This window comes from Hyperoodon ampullatus, assembly GCF_949752795.1.
Source record: "Hyperoodon ampullatus genome assembly, chromosome: 13".
Taxonomy (NCBI): domain Eukaryota; kingdom Metazoa; phylum Chordata; class Mammalia; order Artiodactyla; family Ziphiidae; genus Hyperoodon; species Hyperoodon ampullatus.
Window position 1 is genome coordinate 26181716 of NC_136926.1, and position 18948 is coordinate 26200663.

Sequence of the window (18948 nt, forward strand, 5' to 3'; positions counted from 1 at the left end):
TCCATATAATTTTGTGGTGTTCCCTTCTGTTTCTCAACATAATGTGAACATTTTTCTTCACCATAAAAAAAAATTGTTTTTAAACACTTTACCAGCTGCATAGTGTTCGACATGTAGATGGCCCCCTATTTATTTAATTATTCCCCTACATTAGACATTAAGGTATGTATGTATGTATTTATTCATTGCTGTTACAAATGATGCTGGTATGAATACTTTAATGGCTAAATTAGTCTTATTTCTATTGTTTTCTTTAGGATAGGTCCCAAGAAATGGAATTCACTGTGTTGAAAAGCATGAACGTCTTGTCGAGAACTGGGAAGAATCTGAGATCTTACCCTATGTGCAAGCTGATGAGTTAGCTGATCTCAGTTTCATGGATGCTCAGCAAAAGATACAACACTCCTGGATCAGAGACAAAGGACTTCGTTACAACAATAGCAGCAGCCAGAGTACCAGCATTTTCTTGCAGGAGTTCCCTGAGCCCCAATTCCCACAAGACAACACAAAGAGGGCCAAGTGACTCCTACACACACAGTGAGTTGCATTAAGGAGAGAAAGGGGAAAAGAGAGATGAGAGCTTAGAGAATTTCTCTTTTATACTGGACGGTAAAGTATGTCTGCTCCTTGTTCTAAAGACAGACGCTGCCCCTCTCTACCAAGGTTGCAAGAACACCTGTGCTTTGCTCTGGAGGGAGACCTATCTCTATCTTACAAGGCTGTTGGCTCTGCAGACACCCTTGAAAATGGTCTGGGACAAAGGCATTCATGGTTTTAGCTCGCAAGTCATGCAGAAACTTGAGAAATGTGAGAGACCCACAACAATAACTTCCAAAAATATCCACCCCTCATTTCTACACCATCTTGACTTCTGGCAACTTCCCCATGAGTGTACCACGCCAACAGTTGCTCTCATTAATCTGATCAACAGAAGATGGACTAAATCAATTCAGTTTGTCTCTCGGCATTTAATTAATTTCACCCACAGCGCTTCAAGGAGCAGAATGAGTCCCACCTGCAGTATTAACCTCAATCCCACCTCCCCCACCCACCCCCCACCCCTGGGTCCTCAACCCAACAGGCTGGACAAATCCCATAAACCATCAAGGTCTATCTTAGAAAAAGTCAAATGGCTTTCTCAAATACTGACCTCTCCACTTAGCCTAGGTCATTAATCCAGGAATGGCAGGATATATTAGGTATTGCCCAGTCAATGCTTTGGCCCACAAGGAAGAAGCCTAGGCAAGTTTATCATTCGTACCCACCCTGGCCAGTAAGTTGACACTGACCTGAATGACTTCCAGGGCCAAGGTGGTATCACTGGTCACTTTAGCTACAGTCAGGGACAAATTGTGCATCACTGTTTCTAATCAATGACTACCATCACAGGGATAACTACCCACAGAATCCACCTAAATAATGGGTCAGTTATCGGTCCAGGAAGCTCCCCAGGGTAACTCAGGATAGCCTCATTTCAGTGAGGTCTCCACAGTTGTCTGTGGGCTACCCAACCTACTGGTGGTATGTGTTTAAACACTTGAAGGGGGAATTCCCTGGTGGTCCAGTGGTTAGGACTCTGCGCACTCAGTGCCTAGGGCCCAGGTTCGATCCCTGGTCAGGGAACTAAGATCCTGCAAGCCACGGCGCGGTCAAAAAAAAACAAAACAAAACAAAACAAATAAACACTTGAAGGTCTGTTATAACCACCACAAAGATGCAAGACACTGTTCAGGGAGGTTGGTGAGTTCATGCATGGCATCCACACAAGTACAGTCATCAGGGCACACATGGTGCCCCTAGAAAGAAAGTGTTATTTACAAGTGTTGGGGTCCCCCAAGAGGGACCTCCATCCGTCAAGACAGAGGTTGATAATGCCTCTAGTGTGGCCTCCTGGCCAGCTGGTAGGCCTTTGGGTTCCCAGTTGAGTTTGAATAATTGAGTCTGATCCTCATATTTGGAAGGACTGCCTGAGGGCAGTCATCCAATCTATTCTGTTTGCCCGTGCTGCCAGCTGGGTGGCATTCTTCTTCCCCACAGGGTGACTGAGCGAGTCCTATGGGAATGGGGGTTGGGAAGGCATCTGGTGGTACTGCAGGAATTTTTCCTGGAAGATACAGGAGCCAACCACATGCCCTGCATTTCCAATAGACTTCTGGTGAGGTTAACAGGAATCACACTGTAGTCAAAGCCATCTAGTCAGGAAGAGGGCAAACCCTGTTACATTTAAGATGCTTGCAGAAGTTTGGGAGAACTGCACCAGGGCATTTTTTTGGAAGGCTCCAGAGGCAATTATGAAAGGCAAAGATCATTCGTGATTAATGCCTGTCTCTACCTATCTCCTGAGATCTAAGGTGTTTCCTACCTAGGGGCCAGAGTTGCTGCTCCCCCTCCAAAATCAGCATAGCTAAACTCCAGTGACTAAAATGTCACCTGTTAAATTTTTCCCCCCAGTTTTCTCCTTCTCATACCAAAACCTTTTGTTTGGAAGGGTCAGGTGCAAGAAGAAAAGGGCATTTTTATAAAATGCAGAGAGACCCAATATATTCCCCGCTTTGTCCCGCATGGGCCGCCGTAGGGGTTCTCCTCGAGCAATGTCCTCACCCAAGTGGTTGCGGTCCTTGTGATCTAAGATCATGCCAGTCCATCAGGAGAATCAAAGTGGCTGAACCAGAATCAAGTTTGAATCCCTAGGCCCCCTTTTGGCTTGGCTTTCACCTAGAAAATGTGCCAACCAGGCCAGCCCAGAGCTGCTCTCAGGGGAAAGAAAGAAGCAAGGTGTCCAGGAATAGTCAAGTCTGAATCCCCAAATTTCAAAATAGGTCCTTATGACCTTCTTACCACTTTCATCCAGATGTCCCCAGCAAGTGGCTTTTCTAGGGACAGGTGCATTCAATGACCAAAATGCTTTACAAAAGTGTGTGGACCAGGAGGCAGTGAGGGCAGTAGAGCCAGAAACCTTTTTGTGGTGATTTTTGAGGAGGCATTCCAGTGTTGAATGATTCCAGATGCCTGTGGATGGATGGCAGGGAGTGTGGAGGGTCCACTGAATATCTTGACTTCTGCTCATTGTTGATTAGCTTTTGTGATGAAAGGTACACCTTGTCAGACTGCAAATGGCCCCAAAAGCCAAAAACACCACACAGATTAGTTTCAAGGGCCACAACGGTGTGCCTAGAGTTGCCTGATTGGAATGGAACAGTAACTCCATAACCCTAAAAAGTGTCAACCGTGATGAGTAACCATGAATAGCCCCAAGAGCAGGTGGGAGGTATGATGGAGTCAGAGGTGTGCCGCCCGGGGCCACACCCTGGGCAGGGTGACCTCCTTCCCTGCAAGAGAAATGGGCCAGCCCTTGGCAGGAATCACAGCTCTGGCATGCAGTGGTGGCCTCCGCATCAGAAACCACTTTTCCTTTGTGCCAGGTCCAAGGTGGTGGGTGTGTTGTCATACCCAGCCCAGTGATGAATCCAGGTGGCAGTCAGGTGGCACAGGGGTGCAATCACCAGCCTTATCCCAGTTGGTTGCATCAGAGAACAGGCTTGGGCATCCACATGAGTGATCTAGATAGTTTGAAGTTTGCAGGGTGGCAGACCCAACAACAGCCCAAGAGCCAGTAAAAACACATCAGGGTTTACCAAGTGGAGGATTGGCCTAGTGCATGAGAATAGCCTGGAATTCTCGCTACTGAGCAGAGGACTCACGTCCATTTCTGGTTCTGGGCCGTGCTGCTGAGGGTAAACAGCAGAGCAGCCAGTGGACACCACTGGATTTCAGCTTAGTCGACCCACTGGTGAATAAGACCCAGGCATTTGGGGGAACTTGAGGTCACCATAGAACCAGTGGCTTTGCTTTGGTAGAAGGAGTTGGGGATGTAAGTTCCCCCTGGAGGATCAGCTGCCAGTTTTTTCAGGTAAAGCTGAGGTGTCCCTCAGGCCAGGGGAAATCCATGATGTGGGTCCCTGGATACTGCAGCTGGGGCAGGTTGGACGGAGGTGAGTCAGAGGAGAGCAGGATCTGTGCTCCTCCAGAGCGTTGGGGCCACACGCCAGGCTCCCTACCTGGAGACAGGCCCCCTGGGGCCAGTGCAGCCCAGCTCTGGCTCCAGAACTCAGAGTTCACTTCCTGGCTCTGCTGGCACAGCTCACTCCTGCAGGGCCACTGGGTTGCTTCTGACCGTGACCTGGACCAAGGACTGGGAAAGCAGCAATGATGGGTTTGGGTCAAGCTCTGTCCATAACTCTTTGAACGATGACCTCGGGCCAGTCGCTCCCCTCTCTGGGCTGCAGTCTCCCCAGTGGACTAGACCAGTGGTTACCCAAGGATGGGCATGTTTCACAGAATACCAGTGTTCCACAGAAACAAACTCTGTGGCAAAACAGTTTGGGGAAATCCTAAATGAATGGGGTCCCCCTGCCGCAGGATTATAGAGTCTTTTCTGCACATCCTAAATCTCTGGGCGGGAGCTGCAGCATGCAGTGTTTGCCAAGCTGATCTGACCAGGGCACCCCGTCATATAGAACTTCTCACCATTAGTATTCTGAAGGGCATGACTCAGGACACGCTAGAGAGGATGGTCTCCAGAACGTTCCTAGCTCTGGTCTATGGGACCTCTAGTGATCCTTGCCTCCTGGCGTTCACGCTTGCTCTCATGCTCTCGTGCTCTTGCTCTCTCCCTCCCTCCTTCCCTCTTATTACCTCCTGTCATGTCATGAGGATGCCCAGGCAGCCTGTGACCAGCAGCCCTATGAGTGAGCTTGGGAGCAGATGCTTCAGCCCCAGTCCAGCCTTGAGGCGATTGCAACCCTGCCCAACAGCTTGAGAGACTCTCATGTAACCCCATGAGCAACCCTGGGCAAAAGGCGCCAGCTTACCTGCACCCAAACCTCTGCTTTGGTCTGGCCCCTTGGCTCCCAGTGGGGCCCTTCCCAGGAGTCCTCAGCCTGTTCCCCCGCTATGCCCCCCCAACGTGCTCTGGGCAACGTACTCCACCCAGGACTCACCATGCCCCGCCCCCCCCTTTGGTACCTCCTGCTTCAATGCCTCCCTCGTTCTGTCATTTTCCTTCCATAATTGTATTCAGGGGCCACTCAGAGGCCCCAAACCAATCTCTCCCATGCCTGTCCCGACCCATGATATGTCCAGTCAGGATGGGCTCCTTCCCCCCGGGTGGGCAGGGCTCATGCTCAAGTGCAGAGGGGTGCGCTCCCTGCCAGGGCTCACATGCTATTGGCTACACTCATAGGACACCTGCCCTGCTGCCTGGCACACTAGCTGGGCACACTGACCTCAGGTGGTCAGCTCCCTGACTGAAGCTGTGTCCAGAGGGCTGTTCTCCAGTTTAGAGACCTCTTTCTCCACAATGTGGGGCTTGGGGAGGGGTCGAGCAGCAGTCAGGCAGCATGAGAGCACCGGCTGGAGACCAGGACCTACAGGCTCCGGCTCCATCAGGTCTCTGTAGGACCTGGGGCAGGTCTGAGGATGCCAGATAATACAGGATTTCCAAACACTTCCTTTTTCTGTAGATTTTTTTTTTAAACATTTATTTATTTATTTATTTATTTATTTATTTTATTATTTTATTTTTGGCTGCATTGGGTCTTTGTTGCTGCACGCGGGCTTTCTCTAGTTGCGGCAAGCAGGGGCTACTCTTCGTTGCGGTGCGCGGGCTTCTCATTGCGGTAGCTTCTCTTGTTGAGGAGCACGGGCTCTAGGCACGTGGGCTCAGTAGTTGTGGCACACAGGCTTAGTTGTTCCGCAGTATGTGGGATCCTCCTGGACCAGGGATCGAACCCGTGTCCCCTGCATTGGCAGGCGGATTCTTAACCACTGTGCCACCAGGGAAGTCCTTTCTGTAGATTCTTATCAAGCAAAATGCCAGGAGTTCAGTAGCCAGCAGAAAAGGGTTCAGGGTGCAGGGAGGGCTGTAGTCCTGCCCTCTGCACCCCCCATGCCCTCCTGTGGGCCCCACTGTCCCCCCACTCCTCCTCCACCCTCCCGAGTCCTCCTCCTGCCCACAGCTATGCATCATCCAGGCCCTCTCCAAGACCCATGGTCAAGGTCGAGCTGAGCTCTGAGGCTCTTCCACCTCCAGCACCGCTTGTCTGCACCTCCACAGGCCCTGGAAGGGATGCAAGCCTGAGAAGCAGGAAGCTATTCCAGTCCCAGCTAAACCTGCTGTGGCAGGTCGAGGGCTCGGGTTCCTGTGCACTGGTGCTGAGAACCCGGGGACAAGACAAGAATCACTCATTTCGCAGTGAGGATAATGTTTACTGAGAATGGCTCGTTACAAACAAAATATATGTATAAAATCTCTGTAATGCAAAAGATCCCTTTTGTCCCCAGGTGGCTGGAGTGAACAGAGCCAACAGTCCAGCGTGGCCCCGTGTGTGACCAGGGGGTTGTGGTGCCACGTGCTGTAGGCAGAGTTCCTGCTGTCTGGGCTCTATCTCCAGCCCCATTTTCATGATTTGTGCGGGAACACGACACAATGAGGTTTGCGTCCTGCCTCCATGACCCTCCCCAGGCAGGTGGCACCACCCAGGGGCAGGCGGCTCTTGTGAATCTTCCAGACAGGTGACCTCTAATCTGCGCTTGCCCTGAGAAGCTCTCCTCCAAGCCCAGGGATTGAGTGTCTCTGATGGACAGAGGTGCCGTGACCTCTCTTTGTGGAGGCTGCTCTCCGTGCCAGCCTCACTCACAGGCAGCCATCCTGAAAGCTTCACTTCCTCTGTTTCCCTTGACACATCTGTCCTCCCCAGCGTTACCCGGACCCCTCCTGAGGACACCCAAACCCAAAGCCACCATGCATGGTACTCCTGGGCGTGGGACAGCGCTCCCTGGGATCCTGGGCCACCCAGCATTAAGGCAATGGACACGAGGCCAGTCTGCAGGCAGCACTAGTCTCTGAAAGCCAGGGTGGCTACCCAACCAACAACGCCTCCCTCTTGGTCAAGGCCGTCTGGTGTTGAGGAACAATGTGGTTAGGTGGTCTGACAGCCCTTGTCAGCAGAGCCCACCCCTGCCCCTCAGAGTAGCCACGGCTCCGTAGGGGCAGACGCGGAGCATGGCCATGGTCGGCAGTCTGAGGGAGGGGCAGCAGCTGCCCCACATCATGCCTTGGGCACCGGAAGACCGAGATGCAGGGTGCCGCAGCGGTGTGGCTGTTGAGGCATCCCTACCCCACTAGCCAGAGGCAACCCGAGGCGTGGGTGTCCCGAGCCCCTTTGGGAATGATCCATTGTCCTTATTTTTCAGGTGCAGACCCAGGTTCAAGACCCAGCTCCACCACTCTCCTGGGCCAGATTCTGTCCGTATGGTGAGAGGGCCCTTTGAAAGAGAACTTGGGCTGGCTTACCTGTCCTGTGAAGAGAGGTGTCAGTGGTTCCAAAGTACCTACAATCTCACTATTATTGTCTTACTTGAGGTTGAGTCTCACCCCCATAAAGTGAAAACTTAAATCTCAAAAACACCACCCTCCCCTTCTCAAAAAAAAGAAAAAAGAAAAAGAAAACAGCTCTAGTCCATGCTATGGTGCCGTGCTGTGTGATCCTGGGTAGGCAACACCCCTCCTGTCAAACAGAAGAGACCCAAAGTTCTGTGCAAAAGGTCCTGATGTGAACACCAGGGTGGGTGGTGGAGGGTCACAGTACCCACCCCCCACCCAGCCACTGATCAGCCACGCAGGCCCAGGGCCCCAGCAACCAACCCTGCGAAACTTGGGGCTCCCTGCCCTCAGACGCAAGTCCCGCTGCCTGCCTAGTCAGGAAGCCTCGTGGGTGTGAGCATCTTTGGGGCCCAGGCAGCTATTCCTGGCCCTTGGGGTCAGGCATTGTGAGCACTGCTGGCCAGCAGGAGCCAGGGTCCCACCTGCAGCCCAGGTTTCCACCCCAAGGAGATGGAGTACCTGGAGGGCCGCAGGGGCCTCAGAGTCCTTTCTGCCTGAGGTCCAGCCCTCCCCAGGGGCCAGAAGCCTTGCAATCAGCTGCAGGAACTGGTCCCACTGGGAGGTGGGAGGGGGCGGCGGCATCCACCAAAGGGCCTAGGGGGGTCTGCAGTACTTCCAGGTCCCTGCAAGGCTGGAGCAGTCCCAGCCCTGGGGGCCCAGGCCAGCTACACAGTCTCCAAACAAACAGACAAGCAACATCTCTCTCAGGGCTCAGTCACCAGGTCTGTGGGGAGATGGGCTCAGGCTTCTCCCTCTGCCCTGGGTCTGGCTCACAGGCAACAAGGGCACCCGTAGGGGTGGATGTCCCCTGAGCACAGCTGGAGTCAGCCTCGGGGTCCTGGGGGAGGCTCCACTCAGATGATCCGGGGATGACCCAGCAACCAGCAGGACTGCAGGGTAAGTGGCATGACGGCTCAGCGCTGGTGGATTAAGCAGGTGGGACTCAGCCTCCTAGAACTCCCTGGGGCTTGGTCACATGAGCCAGAGCCACAGTTCCACATCTGAGCCCTGGCAGCCCCAGGCCTGGGCCAGGGCCTCCTGAGTGGGCCCAGCTGGGGCAGGGCAGGGTGGGGTCCAAGGGCCTGGGCACACCAGGCTCCTGCTGTCAGCTGTCCAAGTAGACAAAGAGGATGTCCTCGTCCGTGCCGTAGCTGGTTCTGGCCTCCTCGAAGTTACTGATGCTGGTGCTGCACATTCCTGCTGGGGCACGAGGGGCAGAGCAGGGTCAGCGGGTAAGGCGAGCACCTGCCTGACTAGCGCCCAGGGAAGCCACGTCCCACATGCCTGGCTGCCCCTCACTGCTCGGGAAGCCCTCCTTGCCTATTGCAGCCTTTGTGAGCTTGTTCTCTGACCTTTCCCCAGTTCAGCAGATGGAGAAAGTGAGGCCCAGAGAGGGGAAGAAACACGCGCGAGGTCGCACGGGACAAGTCTGTGTGAGTCAGGGTGGTCCTTCCCCATCCCCAGGGCCACGGGAGCCCTGGGGGGTTCTGGAGCCAGGGCTGGGGCCGGGGCTGGGCAGACTTTCCTTTCTGACAAGTGTGCTGGCTGTCCTCGGAGGGCTGGCCTGGGGGATATGGAAACTGTGGCCCGTGCAGCTGAGACAGCAGGGTGGGCCCCAGGAGGTGGCAGGGGGCTGGCACAGTGTGAGGGAGAGAGGGCTGGCCTGTGATGACGGGGGTGTGGAGGCTAGCACAGCCCCAAGTTGTGGCTGGTTTCCTGCATGGCCAGAGGGGTGGCAAGGATGAGGGAGTCCAGGGGGAGGAGGGGCTCTGGGGAGAAGGCACTGAGGTAGGTCTTGGCCACACCAGGTTGAATGGGAGGAGTCGTGGGGGCCAGGGGCCGCCCCGCCCACTGTTCCCGCCTGCCACACTTACGGTCAGCATAGGCCGGGTTGTTGTAGAAGATGCAGCCAGTGGCCCGGTTGTAGCCACGCAGCACGATGAAATGGCCCTGGTAGTCGGGGGTGCGGCAAAAGCAGCGGTGGCCACTGGGGGCAAAGCAGCAGTACTTGACGGGGCTGGAGCAGAGGTCGCAGTGCAGCACCCCTGAGTTCACCAGCACGATGGCCACGTGGCCCTGTGCCAGGTGGGCCTGGATGTCCTGCACGCTCACTGTGCTGTGGGCAGGAGGAGGGTCAGCTGGCGCCGCTGGGCCCCATTCCCCGTCTCTCAAGTGGACCCCCACTTGGACCACTGTCCTGTCCTGTGTCACAAAGCTTGGGGACATGGCTCGTGTCTGCCCCGAGCTCCTCGCAGGTGGGAATGTCCTGCTTTGTTACAGTGGCCCAGGCTCAGATGGGGGCCAAGCATGGGACCAGGGTTGGAGGGCTCTGAGTGTGCCCAGGACAAGCTGGCCCCATCAGGCCCTTCACAGGGTGACAGTTCAGCTCCAGACAGACCCCCATCAAGCGCCACTGGAGCAGCACCCCACCTCTTGACCTGGTTAGTGAATTCTTTTGTACAAGCACCCCCCGCCTTGGTCTTTTACCCTAAATGATGCGTGATCAATGTAAACTGTTGGTTTAATTTGCTTCCCCAAATCTGAGCCAAGCACGACTTCACCAGTTTCAAAACCAAGTGCTTCTCTGAAAGGGTTATTTTTCTTTTTCTCTAAGGCTCCTCGTGGCAGAAGGGGCTGCCCAGGAAGGACTGGTCAGCAGCACATTGAGGGGAACCCCCAGTTCAGCCAGCTGCTCCAGACTCTTAGGCACGGCCCCCCTCCAATGCCCCCAGAAGGAAGCAAGTCCAAGTAAGACCCAGAGGGGAGAAGGGCTGCAAGGGTCCTCTACGCCTGGGGCCCCAACATCTTCACGGGGGGACGCTCACCCACTCTGGGCCCTCCGTCCTTACAAGCTCCTCAGGAGCACACATTAGCACCTCATGGCCTGGCCCAACTCCAGCCAGGCTGAGTCACAGGACTGTCCGGTCTGTTGCCTTGGCCCAGGGAAACATGCTATTTTTCCATTTGGTCTTTGAAATGAAACAGCTGGTTGAGTTGCCAACGGTATGTACCAGAGTGGGATTTCAGCGACCGGGAAAAGCAGGGGCTGGGCTCGAAGGAAAAGAGCAGACTCCATGGGACCCCGGGGTGCAAGTCCCAGGTTCGAGTCACAGCATGGCTGAGTTGGGGTGGCCGTGGTGACTCACACTGTTTTCCCCATCAGTTTCCTCACCTGGCGGACGGGGATAGCCCCAGCTCTCCACTCAACAAGGCAGCACCTGTCAAGTGCCACTAAGCACACGTCGGCTGCCTCTCCCTCCAACATGTGCTCACGGGGCCCAAGGACGTGTGGAGACATTTTCCCTGTTTCCCAGTGGGCTTTCGTGTGCCTAGGTTACATTACAATGAAAACAGAAATCTGGGGGAAATGGGAGACCCAAGAGAGGTGTGGGGGGCCCAGCCCAGGTCTGAGCCAGCAGGCCTGGGCGCATTACCTACAGGGAGTCCAGGGAAAGAAATGGCTTGCATCGGGGCAAGTCGTTCGCGGTGTCTCCTGAGTCCTGCCCCCATGTGTAGATTGAGAAGGGGGATCCACGTAAGGTCAAGCAGCCCGTGGGGAGATCTGGCAGCCAGGCCTCCCTAGACAGTGTCACCCTGGGCTGTCCCTGTCACCCTCCATCACCGTGCCAGCATGTTCCCCAGGCCGTCACCCCTTTATTAGGGTCCCTGTGCTCTGTCCCATGCCACCATTCTGTGAGCAGCCCGAGGGCTGGCTAGAGTCTGTCTTGCTCACCTGTCCCTCCATCCCCCACTCAGGATCTACCCCAGGCCAGAGTTTTGTGTATAGTAGGTCATGTAGCCCCACTTGTCCCTATTTTATGGATGGAAAAACTAAGGCCTGGGGAGGGGGGGCAAGTCAGTCAGTGCCCAGGGCCACCTGGGTAGAAAACCCCAGTTCTGCCTGACTCCCCAGCCTTTCCTGAGGCCTCCCCCCAACCTGCAAGACTGTGGGTGAGCAGGTGCACAAGGAAGGGCAGGGGTGGGGTGGACTCACCACTTCTCCACCAGCACCTTGCAGGCCTTCGCTTGTGCGAACAGCTGGTTCACCCGGGTCTCCTCTGTATCGAAGTGCTTCCTGTAGAAGGACTGAAGAGAGAAGGGCAGCTGGAGAGGCCACTGCCCTCACCCCACTTGGATGAAGTAAACAGCACCTTCTGGAGTTAGCAGAGGAGCCCAGCCTGCAGGGGGACAGCACAGGCAGCATGCCTGGGTGGAAGCCTGTGTCTGTCCCGAGCGGGCAGGGCAGCTGGCCGGGAGCGCAGGACCACACAGAGAATGAGGAGGATGCTCAGGAGATGGGTGGGCAGCAGGCTCAGGCTGGCACCCTGTGGAAGGTTAGCCGCCCCTGGGCTTGTGTACCCCGATGGGCAGGACTCTGGAGTGAATGAGCAAACGGGCTGGCTGAGGCCCCTGGATATCTAGCCACCACTCGGCTCAGCCAGTATATGTTAGCAAGGAACAATCTTTGTTTGGTGCAGGGGTCTTAAGGGGGCCAGAGCCCCTGTGGGGGAGGCAGAAAAGACCCTGCTCTTAGGCCCTTTCCTCTGCCTCGCGGCCACACTGACCAAGCCAGATCCGTGAGCCTTCTTCCCCTGGTCTAGGAGGTTCAGAGGAGAGTTAGGTTGACGGGCACTGGCCACCGTGCGACAACCCTCTTGCCAGCGAGACCGGTAGTGACTCTGCTCTGCCAAAGTTTGGAGTGTGGGCCGTGATCCACCCTGCGGGAGGCAGGTGAGACTAGCTCCAGCTGTGCAGGGTGGGAAAATGCACTGGGGTATGGGCAAGGCTATGCTGGCATTCTTTTTAAAAAGAAAAATAAAAGAAACGAAAGACAGTATATTGGTTTTTCTTCCAGAACACCAATGACCCAACTTGGAGCCAGCTGTCCCCATGAGAAGGAAGAAAATTGGTGAATGATGGCGGAGGAGGACAGTGTGTGCTCTGAGGCCTGGCCCGGCTCATGCTGGGACACAGGGAAGGACATAGGAAGGTCACCCAGACGCTCCTCTGTGCATCGTCAGGTGCTGTCGAAGGCAGGCGGTGGGTGTCTGTGGTGGGGGTGTCAGGAGGGACCCGGCTTGCCACTGGGGTCCTCTGAGCAGCTGGACCCAAGGTGATCTGTTCCGACAGCTCACAAGTCCTGCCCATAGCGCGTCTGCCTCGGTTCCCCGGTCTCTGCACACTGCGTGCTCACCTGGGTGTCCAGGTCTGGACCACACCCTCTTCTGATCACCACATCTGGTGAAGGCCAGTGGCCGGCGCTCACCTGGTTCTTGTAGCCCTTGTCCACGCCCAGGGTCTGGGTGCAGAAGCGATGCCTCACGCCAAAGTGGCGCATCAGGTAGGCCAGGTCGATGGTCCAGATGCTCCTGGTCAGTCGCAGCTCCTGCAGGGCACTTTCGAACTCACTGTCGTCCAGCTGGCCCAGGTAGCTGTGGGCAGATGGGCTGTTGAAGTCAGGGAAGCTGACCCGGGTCACCCTCTACCCGAGGGCCTGCCAGCCACTGTCTGAGCTCCTGCGCCCCCGGAAGGCTCTGTCCTTTGTCATGAACTCCTACGTCCTGCCCACACACTGCCAGGCACAACCCGAGGCTGCTGGGGGCACTGCGCTGGCCACGGAGTCCAGGGCCTGGATTCTGCGTCTGACCTCTCTTGCTGGCTGTGACTCTGGTCAAGTCTTGCCATCCTCTCTGGCTTCGCCAGCTTCGTCGCTAGGACCATCTAAGTGCTTGGACCACATCAGTGGTTTTCTAAGTTTTAGGCACAGAATCCTTTTCTTGAACCCTATCTTGCCTGGAATTCCAGGAGGTAAAATGGGTAAGGGAGAGGCTGCCCTGGGGTTCTAGGCTGCTGCCTGAAAACTCTGTGACAAGCAGATGGCTATGGTCCCTCCGTGCCCCAGTGGTCAAGGTTCTTGGGATATTCACGCAGCCTCAGCTCAGCGGTCAGCTCCCTAGTGACTCAGTCTCCCAAGAGTCCAAGGCCAGGAGTGGGGAGGACACCACATCTCAATCATGGGGTCACTCTGTGGGCCAGGCCCAGGCACCTGGGACTTCCTGGCCATTCCAGAGCCCTGGCATTCTCAGGACGCAGACCTGGAAGGCCTGGTCCACCGTTGCTTGCTTTTGCAGGTGGGATGGAGCCTGGATGGAAGCTGGGCCTCCCACAAGCCCCAACAGAGGAGAGCCACATGGACGATGAATCCCACCCAGGTCTCTCCCTGTGTGCCCCCCGGCAAGAGCAGGTGCTGTGGACTGGGAGGGCTAAGGCCTGCCCACTCACCGCAGCACCATCCTGGAGCAGGCCAGGCCGCAGTCCCAGTGGTAGAGCTGCTGGATAATGGGCACGGGCAGCTGCACAAAGTCCCCTGCATGGAAACACACGGAGGTCACAGACCCTGGTGTAGGGCCCACCACTGCCACTCCCACCATAATCAGCTGCTGCCCAGATCCTGCAGGGGCCATTCAGGGACCAGTGCACAGCCTTACAAAAGGCCCCCCAATCCATTCTCCTCACCACGGCAGTGATCTCCCCGAAATGCCAGTCAGAGCAGGCCAGCCCTACACAAAACCCTCCAGTGGGCTGGCTCCCATACCTCCCAGGACAAGGCCTTCATGGCTGCTGCTCCAGCACCCTCTGCTTCCTTGCCTCCCCGTATCCTCACCAGCTAACTCCTGTCCACAGACGTCACTTCTCCATGATGACCCCTGTTGTGCCTGGCGCCCCACTCCGTGCATTCCCAGCCCCACAGGCCCCTCTCCAGAGCCCTCTCTGTGGTGGGCGCTCCGAGGAGGCAGGGACAGGGCGGCAGCCGGGAGGCACTCAGCAGATATTCATGTCTGAATTCCTGAGGCCCCTGACTCCACAGCCCCCAGGGCTACAAGGAGGGGACTGTCACGTGTCTGCATGTGGAACGCTACCCTGGGCGGAGCAGAAAGGGCCCGACCTAGGCATTCTGGCATTCCAGCCCCGGCTCTGCCACTGGCCGGCTGTGGGCTAGGCCACTAACTCCCTCATGCTGGACAGAGTCTGGCCATCTCTAAAGTAGGGACTTTGGTCTGATTCAGTTGTTCAATCAACAAATAATTCCCAAGAGCCCAGTAAGTGCCTGGCATGTGAACCAGAGATGGTTGTGAGTGACACAGACAGGTCCCTGCCCTGGTGGGCAGCAAAAACAAGCAGCGTAGGAGAAAAACAAGGGGCCAGGATAGGGGAAGTGGGGGGGGTGTGCCTTAGAGAGGAGAGCCAGGGGGCGCCAGGCAGGGCTGCGGCAGGCAAGCTGGCACGCGGCCTGCAGGACCCTCCTGCCCTGGGATCCTGTGAATCTGGACAGAGCTTAGAGTCTAAAGAACTGGAAGGATTTCTCTCCGGCTGTGAGCACTCTGTTCACTTAGGACGTCCTTTCAGCCCATGTGGTTTCCCTGCCTCAGGGGTCTCCGGGGGACTCTCCTGAACCCACGACTGGTCTGTGCAGAGCTGCCCTGGCCTCCACTGCGTGCACCAACCAGGAGGGCCACCCATGAATCCTGGAGTCTGTCCTGGCCTTTCAACCTGCTGGTCTTGTCCAGGCAGCCTCTTGTCTGGAGTGGGTCCCAAGCTCCTACTCCCCATGTCTAAACACTCCCCGGCTCTCAAGGCCTGGCTCAGATGCCAGCACTTTTGGGGCCTTCCCTGATCCCAGGCTGGCCGTGCCCCTTCCCTAATCTGCACTCTGCCGGGCTAGAGTTCATGCTTTGGCTCACAGGAGGAGACCCCCGCATCGAGCTCATCTGTGCCCTGCTGGGCTGTCACACATTCCCAGGAGGCAGGGACCCGTGACTGCTCCTTTGCTGCACTGTACTGTCCTCTCTCCTATGCCTCACCAGCGGGGCCCTTGGAAGGCAGGATGGCACAGGTGAGTGCAGGCCACCAGCTGGCTGAGTCACATGGCCTCTCGGTGCCTGCTCCTTTCTCACAGACGCCAGCCCACAGGGTGCTGTGGGCACTTGGGGCAAGAATGTGTGCGAAGCCCTTCACAGGCGCTGCCGTGAGCCCTGACTTCCATCCAGCTGGGGCCAGGCACACTGAGACCAGGCAGGCTCAGGCTTTGCTCCCTCCTTCCCCGACCCCTGGAGGCTCTAAAAGGAACCCAGGCCGTGACTAGAGGCCTTCTGATATTCCCCTCCACCCACTGCGATGGATTCAGCCCCCAGGGCTCCATCCTGCCTGACTTCTGCCTGTCCTCTGCCCCAATTTCTACCCCCAGCCCCTCTCCTGTTTCTGTACACAGCAGCTGGAGGGATACCTTCCAGTCTCCCATTGCTCTTAGAATAACGTTCTCATCTCTTACTAAGGCCCCACCCGTTCACTTTGGCCCTCACCCCAGGACCTTTATATGTGCAGCTCTGGAACTCTCTTACCCTCAGCACTCAAGTCTTCCCCTTTTTGTCATTTAGGTCCCAGCTTAAAGTCTCCTCCCATGAGAGGCGTTTTCTGACTGTACCTTTGGGAGAAGGGGCTCTTCTTCACAGTATTTCCCTGTTTCCTTCACAGTACTTAGCAAAAGTAACAAAAACAAGAAAAATAAAATAAAGCTATCCTGTCTCCCCACTAGGCTGTAAGCTTCCTAAGGGCAGAGAATGTGCTAATCTTGTTCACTGTTATTCCCATTGCTTAATGTCTGATGCTTAGTAGTAACTCAAACCTTTGCTGGAAAAAAAAAACGAACTTATTAAGCACCACTGTGTGCCAGGCTCTGGGGACGTTACAGGTAACTGAGACCAAGCCCTGCCCTCCAGGTGTTCACATCCTAAAGTAATCCCCCAACGAGCTGAGTGGAGAGAGAAGCCTATGCAGTGTGCTGTCCCCTTGTGGTGGGTGCCTCCCTCTTCAAGAACCCCTCATTGTGGCTTTAAACTGCCTTTCTGTTTTTCTCTACATGGGCTGTTTACTCCCCAGCCTTTGCTCTTGCATATCCCTTAGTCCGAAAGGTGGTCTCCCATCCAAATGCTCTGGTCTCTTTCCCTCTCTGAGGCCCTCTATCTGGAGGATTGGAGGTGGTGTGTAACTTCCCCACTGGACAGACTGGGAATTCCTCAGTGGCAGGCAGACAACATTTGCCTCCTCCCAACCCTCAGGCCACAGCTGGCACACAGACATGCTTGAATCGCGAATGGAAGGCGTTTTTTTTCAAAAAGGCCTTATCCCTCGAGATACCCAGGCCTACGTGTCACCACAATACTCCCCTTTCCCCCAGGCTTCCAGACTGTGCCCCTCTGTTCACAGCTCCCTCCTTGCTCTGTGGCCTGGGCTCTGACACTGGCTAGCTGGGCCATCTTTGGCCAGGCTTTGACTCTTCCTGTGCCTCCCCTATGCCCAGCTGTAAACGTCGCAGAGGTCGGCGGCTCTCTAGGGCCCTCGGGAACTCTGCTGCCCCTTCTCTTCTTGCCCTGCTCTCTAACTCTTTTATCCTTACCCCACTCCCAGTGTGGCTAAACGTCCCCACGTGGCCATCCCGAATCCTGGCACAAGCCAACAGGGACCCAGAGATACTCCTGTGGGGGGTGATAAGAGTAGGCGAGGCCTTCCAAGCCCAAAGCTGCTGCCAGATGTTGATGCCTGGAGCCAAGGGACTGTCCCACCTGAGAGCTAGGGTCTGCCTGGAAGGTCCTGGCCTGGCTTCAGTTGGCAGCTGTCGCCAAGGAAGGAAGGCAGCTCACTGGCCCTGAATACTTAACCCCTCTCGGCCTCAGTCTGCTCATCTGCAAAAGTGTAAATAACATTGGTAACCGACTTTGTCATTATGAGCATTAACGAGGCTCTGCACGTAAACAACTTAGCATAGTGCCTGCCCACAGAAAGCTCCCTGTAAACGTGAGTCACTACTCCACAGAGGCTCAGGAAAGGCAAGTGTCACAGAGTTAGGTAATTGGAGGAGTAGGCAGGCAAATCCCAGGGTAGCCCCGGGCTCTACTCCTTGCTGCAATCACAGTGTCCCACTAATGCCTTAGGATTGGGGTCTCCTGTGCTCCTGACCTCTCCAGTGTGTTGGCACTTCACTTTAGAGTTTACCAGCCCTTTCTCTTTCTCATCAACCCTGTGCCTTAAGCAGAGCAGGAATCACTGCTTTCCCCCTCCCCCACTTAGAAAAGCAACCACCGCACTGAACGGGTCAGTCTGTTTCCGCCCCAAAGGAACTCAGGCCACCTGGGGCAGAGGAACTAGAGAGTGAAGAACTGTAGCTGGGTCTGGAAGGCCAGGGGAAGGCCCTCCCCCATTGCTCTGTACTCCCAGCCAGTTCCCAGCCCTTCTAGGCCTTAACTACCCGAGGGGACAGGATCTTCCAAGCCCCAGGAGGACTTTTCGTTTCTGGGGAAGGTACCGCTCCTAACTCTCAACGGGGACCCTCCCACCATGACCGCAATCAGAGCTGCCTGGGGTCCCAGCCCAGGGAGTATCAGGAAACCCCAACTAACCGGGGCTGGCGGTGGGGTGGCCAAGGCGGAGTGCACACCTGTCCAGGTTTCGCTCAAAGCTCTACAGCCCGGGCCGCGGCGGCCGTCAGCCCAAGGTCGCGCGGCCGGACCCTGCCCCGCACTAGGGCGGGGTCCCCCCCTGTTCCCCGGGGTGAGAGCTGAGCCCTCGAGGAGTACTGACCGGGTTCGAGCGGCGGCCCCGCTGCCTCCGCCTCCGTCCTCATGACGCGGGCGGCGGGGGGCTCCCATGGCCCCGGCCCGGAGCCGGCTGCAGCTTCGGCTTTGACTGGGGCTGGAGCGGGACCCGTGCGCGCCGGGATCCTGGGCAGCCACCGCCAGCACCAGCGCGCTGGGGTGAAGGGGAGGCAGCGGCTGGGCCGCCCCAAGCCCCGCCCTGGCCCTTCCAGGCCGCGGCCCGCCCCGCCCCGACTCCTACGCCTCCAGGCCCCCGGGCTCGGGATCTCAGCTTGTCCGGTCGCTAGCGGTCCCGGCTCCCGGGAGCCCCGCCCCTGGCCTCCCGGGCCTCGCACCCCTTCCCCGCCCGGCTCCCCGGAAGCTCCGCCCAGGCCCGGGCGTTCCGCAAACGCGGGCTCCCCAGAGGCTCTTCCCCGTGCAAGCTCCGCCTCGGCCCGGCCAGCTCCTCCGCCAGCCTCGGGCCGAGGCAGAGCGCGGGGCTCCGGGAGACCAAGCCCCACTCCGACCCCCTGGAGGGAAGGTCACGGGCCGCCCCCGCTCCGCTCCGTCCCTGTTTCCCTATCCTTATGGTGGGATACTCGCCTCGCTCAGGGCGCCCCTTACCTGGCGCTGCCGGGTTCTCAAGGTTAGATTGTGAGGGCAGGTCTTGACCCTCGGCCCCACCGCCTGTCGCCCCCCATGCCCACCTTGCCGTCCAGCCCGTCGCTGGTGTGGGATGCTTGGAAACGCGACCCCCCTCTGCCCTTGCCGGCCCGAGGGTCGATGTTTCCGGCGGCACCTGGGTCCGGTCATCAGCCCTCTCTTCCGGGCCCGGAACTATTATACCAGAGCCCAAGTTTCCCAGCCGGCGGGGTG

General features: G+C 56.8%; 1 protein-coding gene across 6 annotated transcripts; it reads right to left on the minus strand.

Moving 5' to 3' along the window:
- Nucleotides 1-8549: 8549 nt before the first annotated feature.
- GUCD1 (guanylyl cyclase domain containing 1) lies at nt 8550-18885 on the minus strand (the record flags this gene model as incomplete). 6 transcript variants are annotated; one of them, XM_079718089.1, is made up of 6 exons in its annotated part: nt 8550-8641; nt 9319-9560; nt 11439-11530; nt 12711-12876; nt 13727-13811; nt 18780-18885. In XM_079718089.1, 6 exons carry the CDS (start codon nt 18883-18885, stop codon nt 8550-8552), a joined length of 783 nt encoding a protein of 260 aa, XP_079574215.1. The 6 variants fall into 6 exon arrangements, with proteins under 6 accessions (XP_079574215.1, XP_079574218.1, XP_079574217.1 ...); XM_079718092.1 differs by lacking the exon at nt 18780-18885 and adding an exon at nt 18080-18193 and having other exon boundaries at nt 9319-9431; XM_079718091.1 differs by lacking the exon at nt 18780-18885 and adding an exon at nt 18080-18193.
- Nucleotides 18886-18948: the final 63 nt, after the last annotated feature.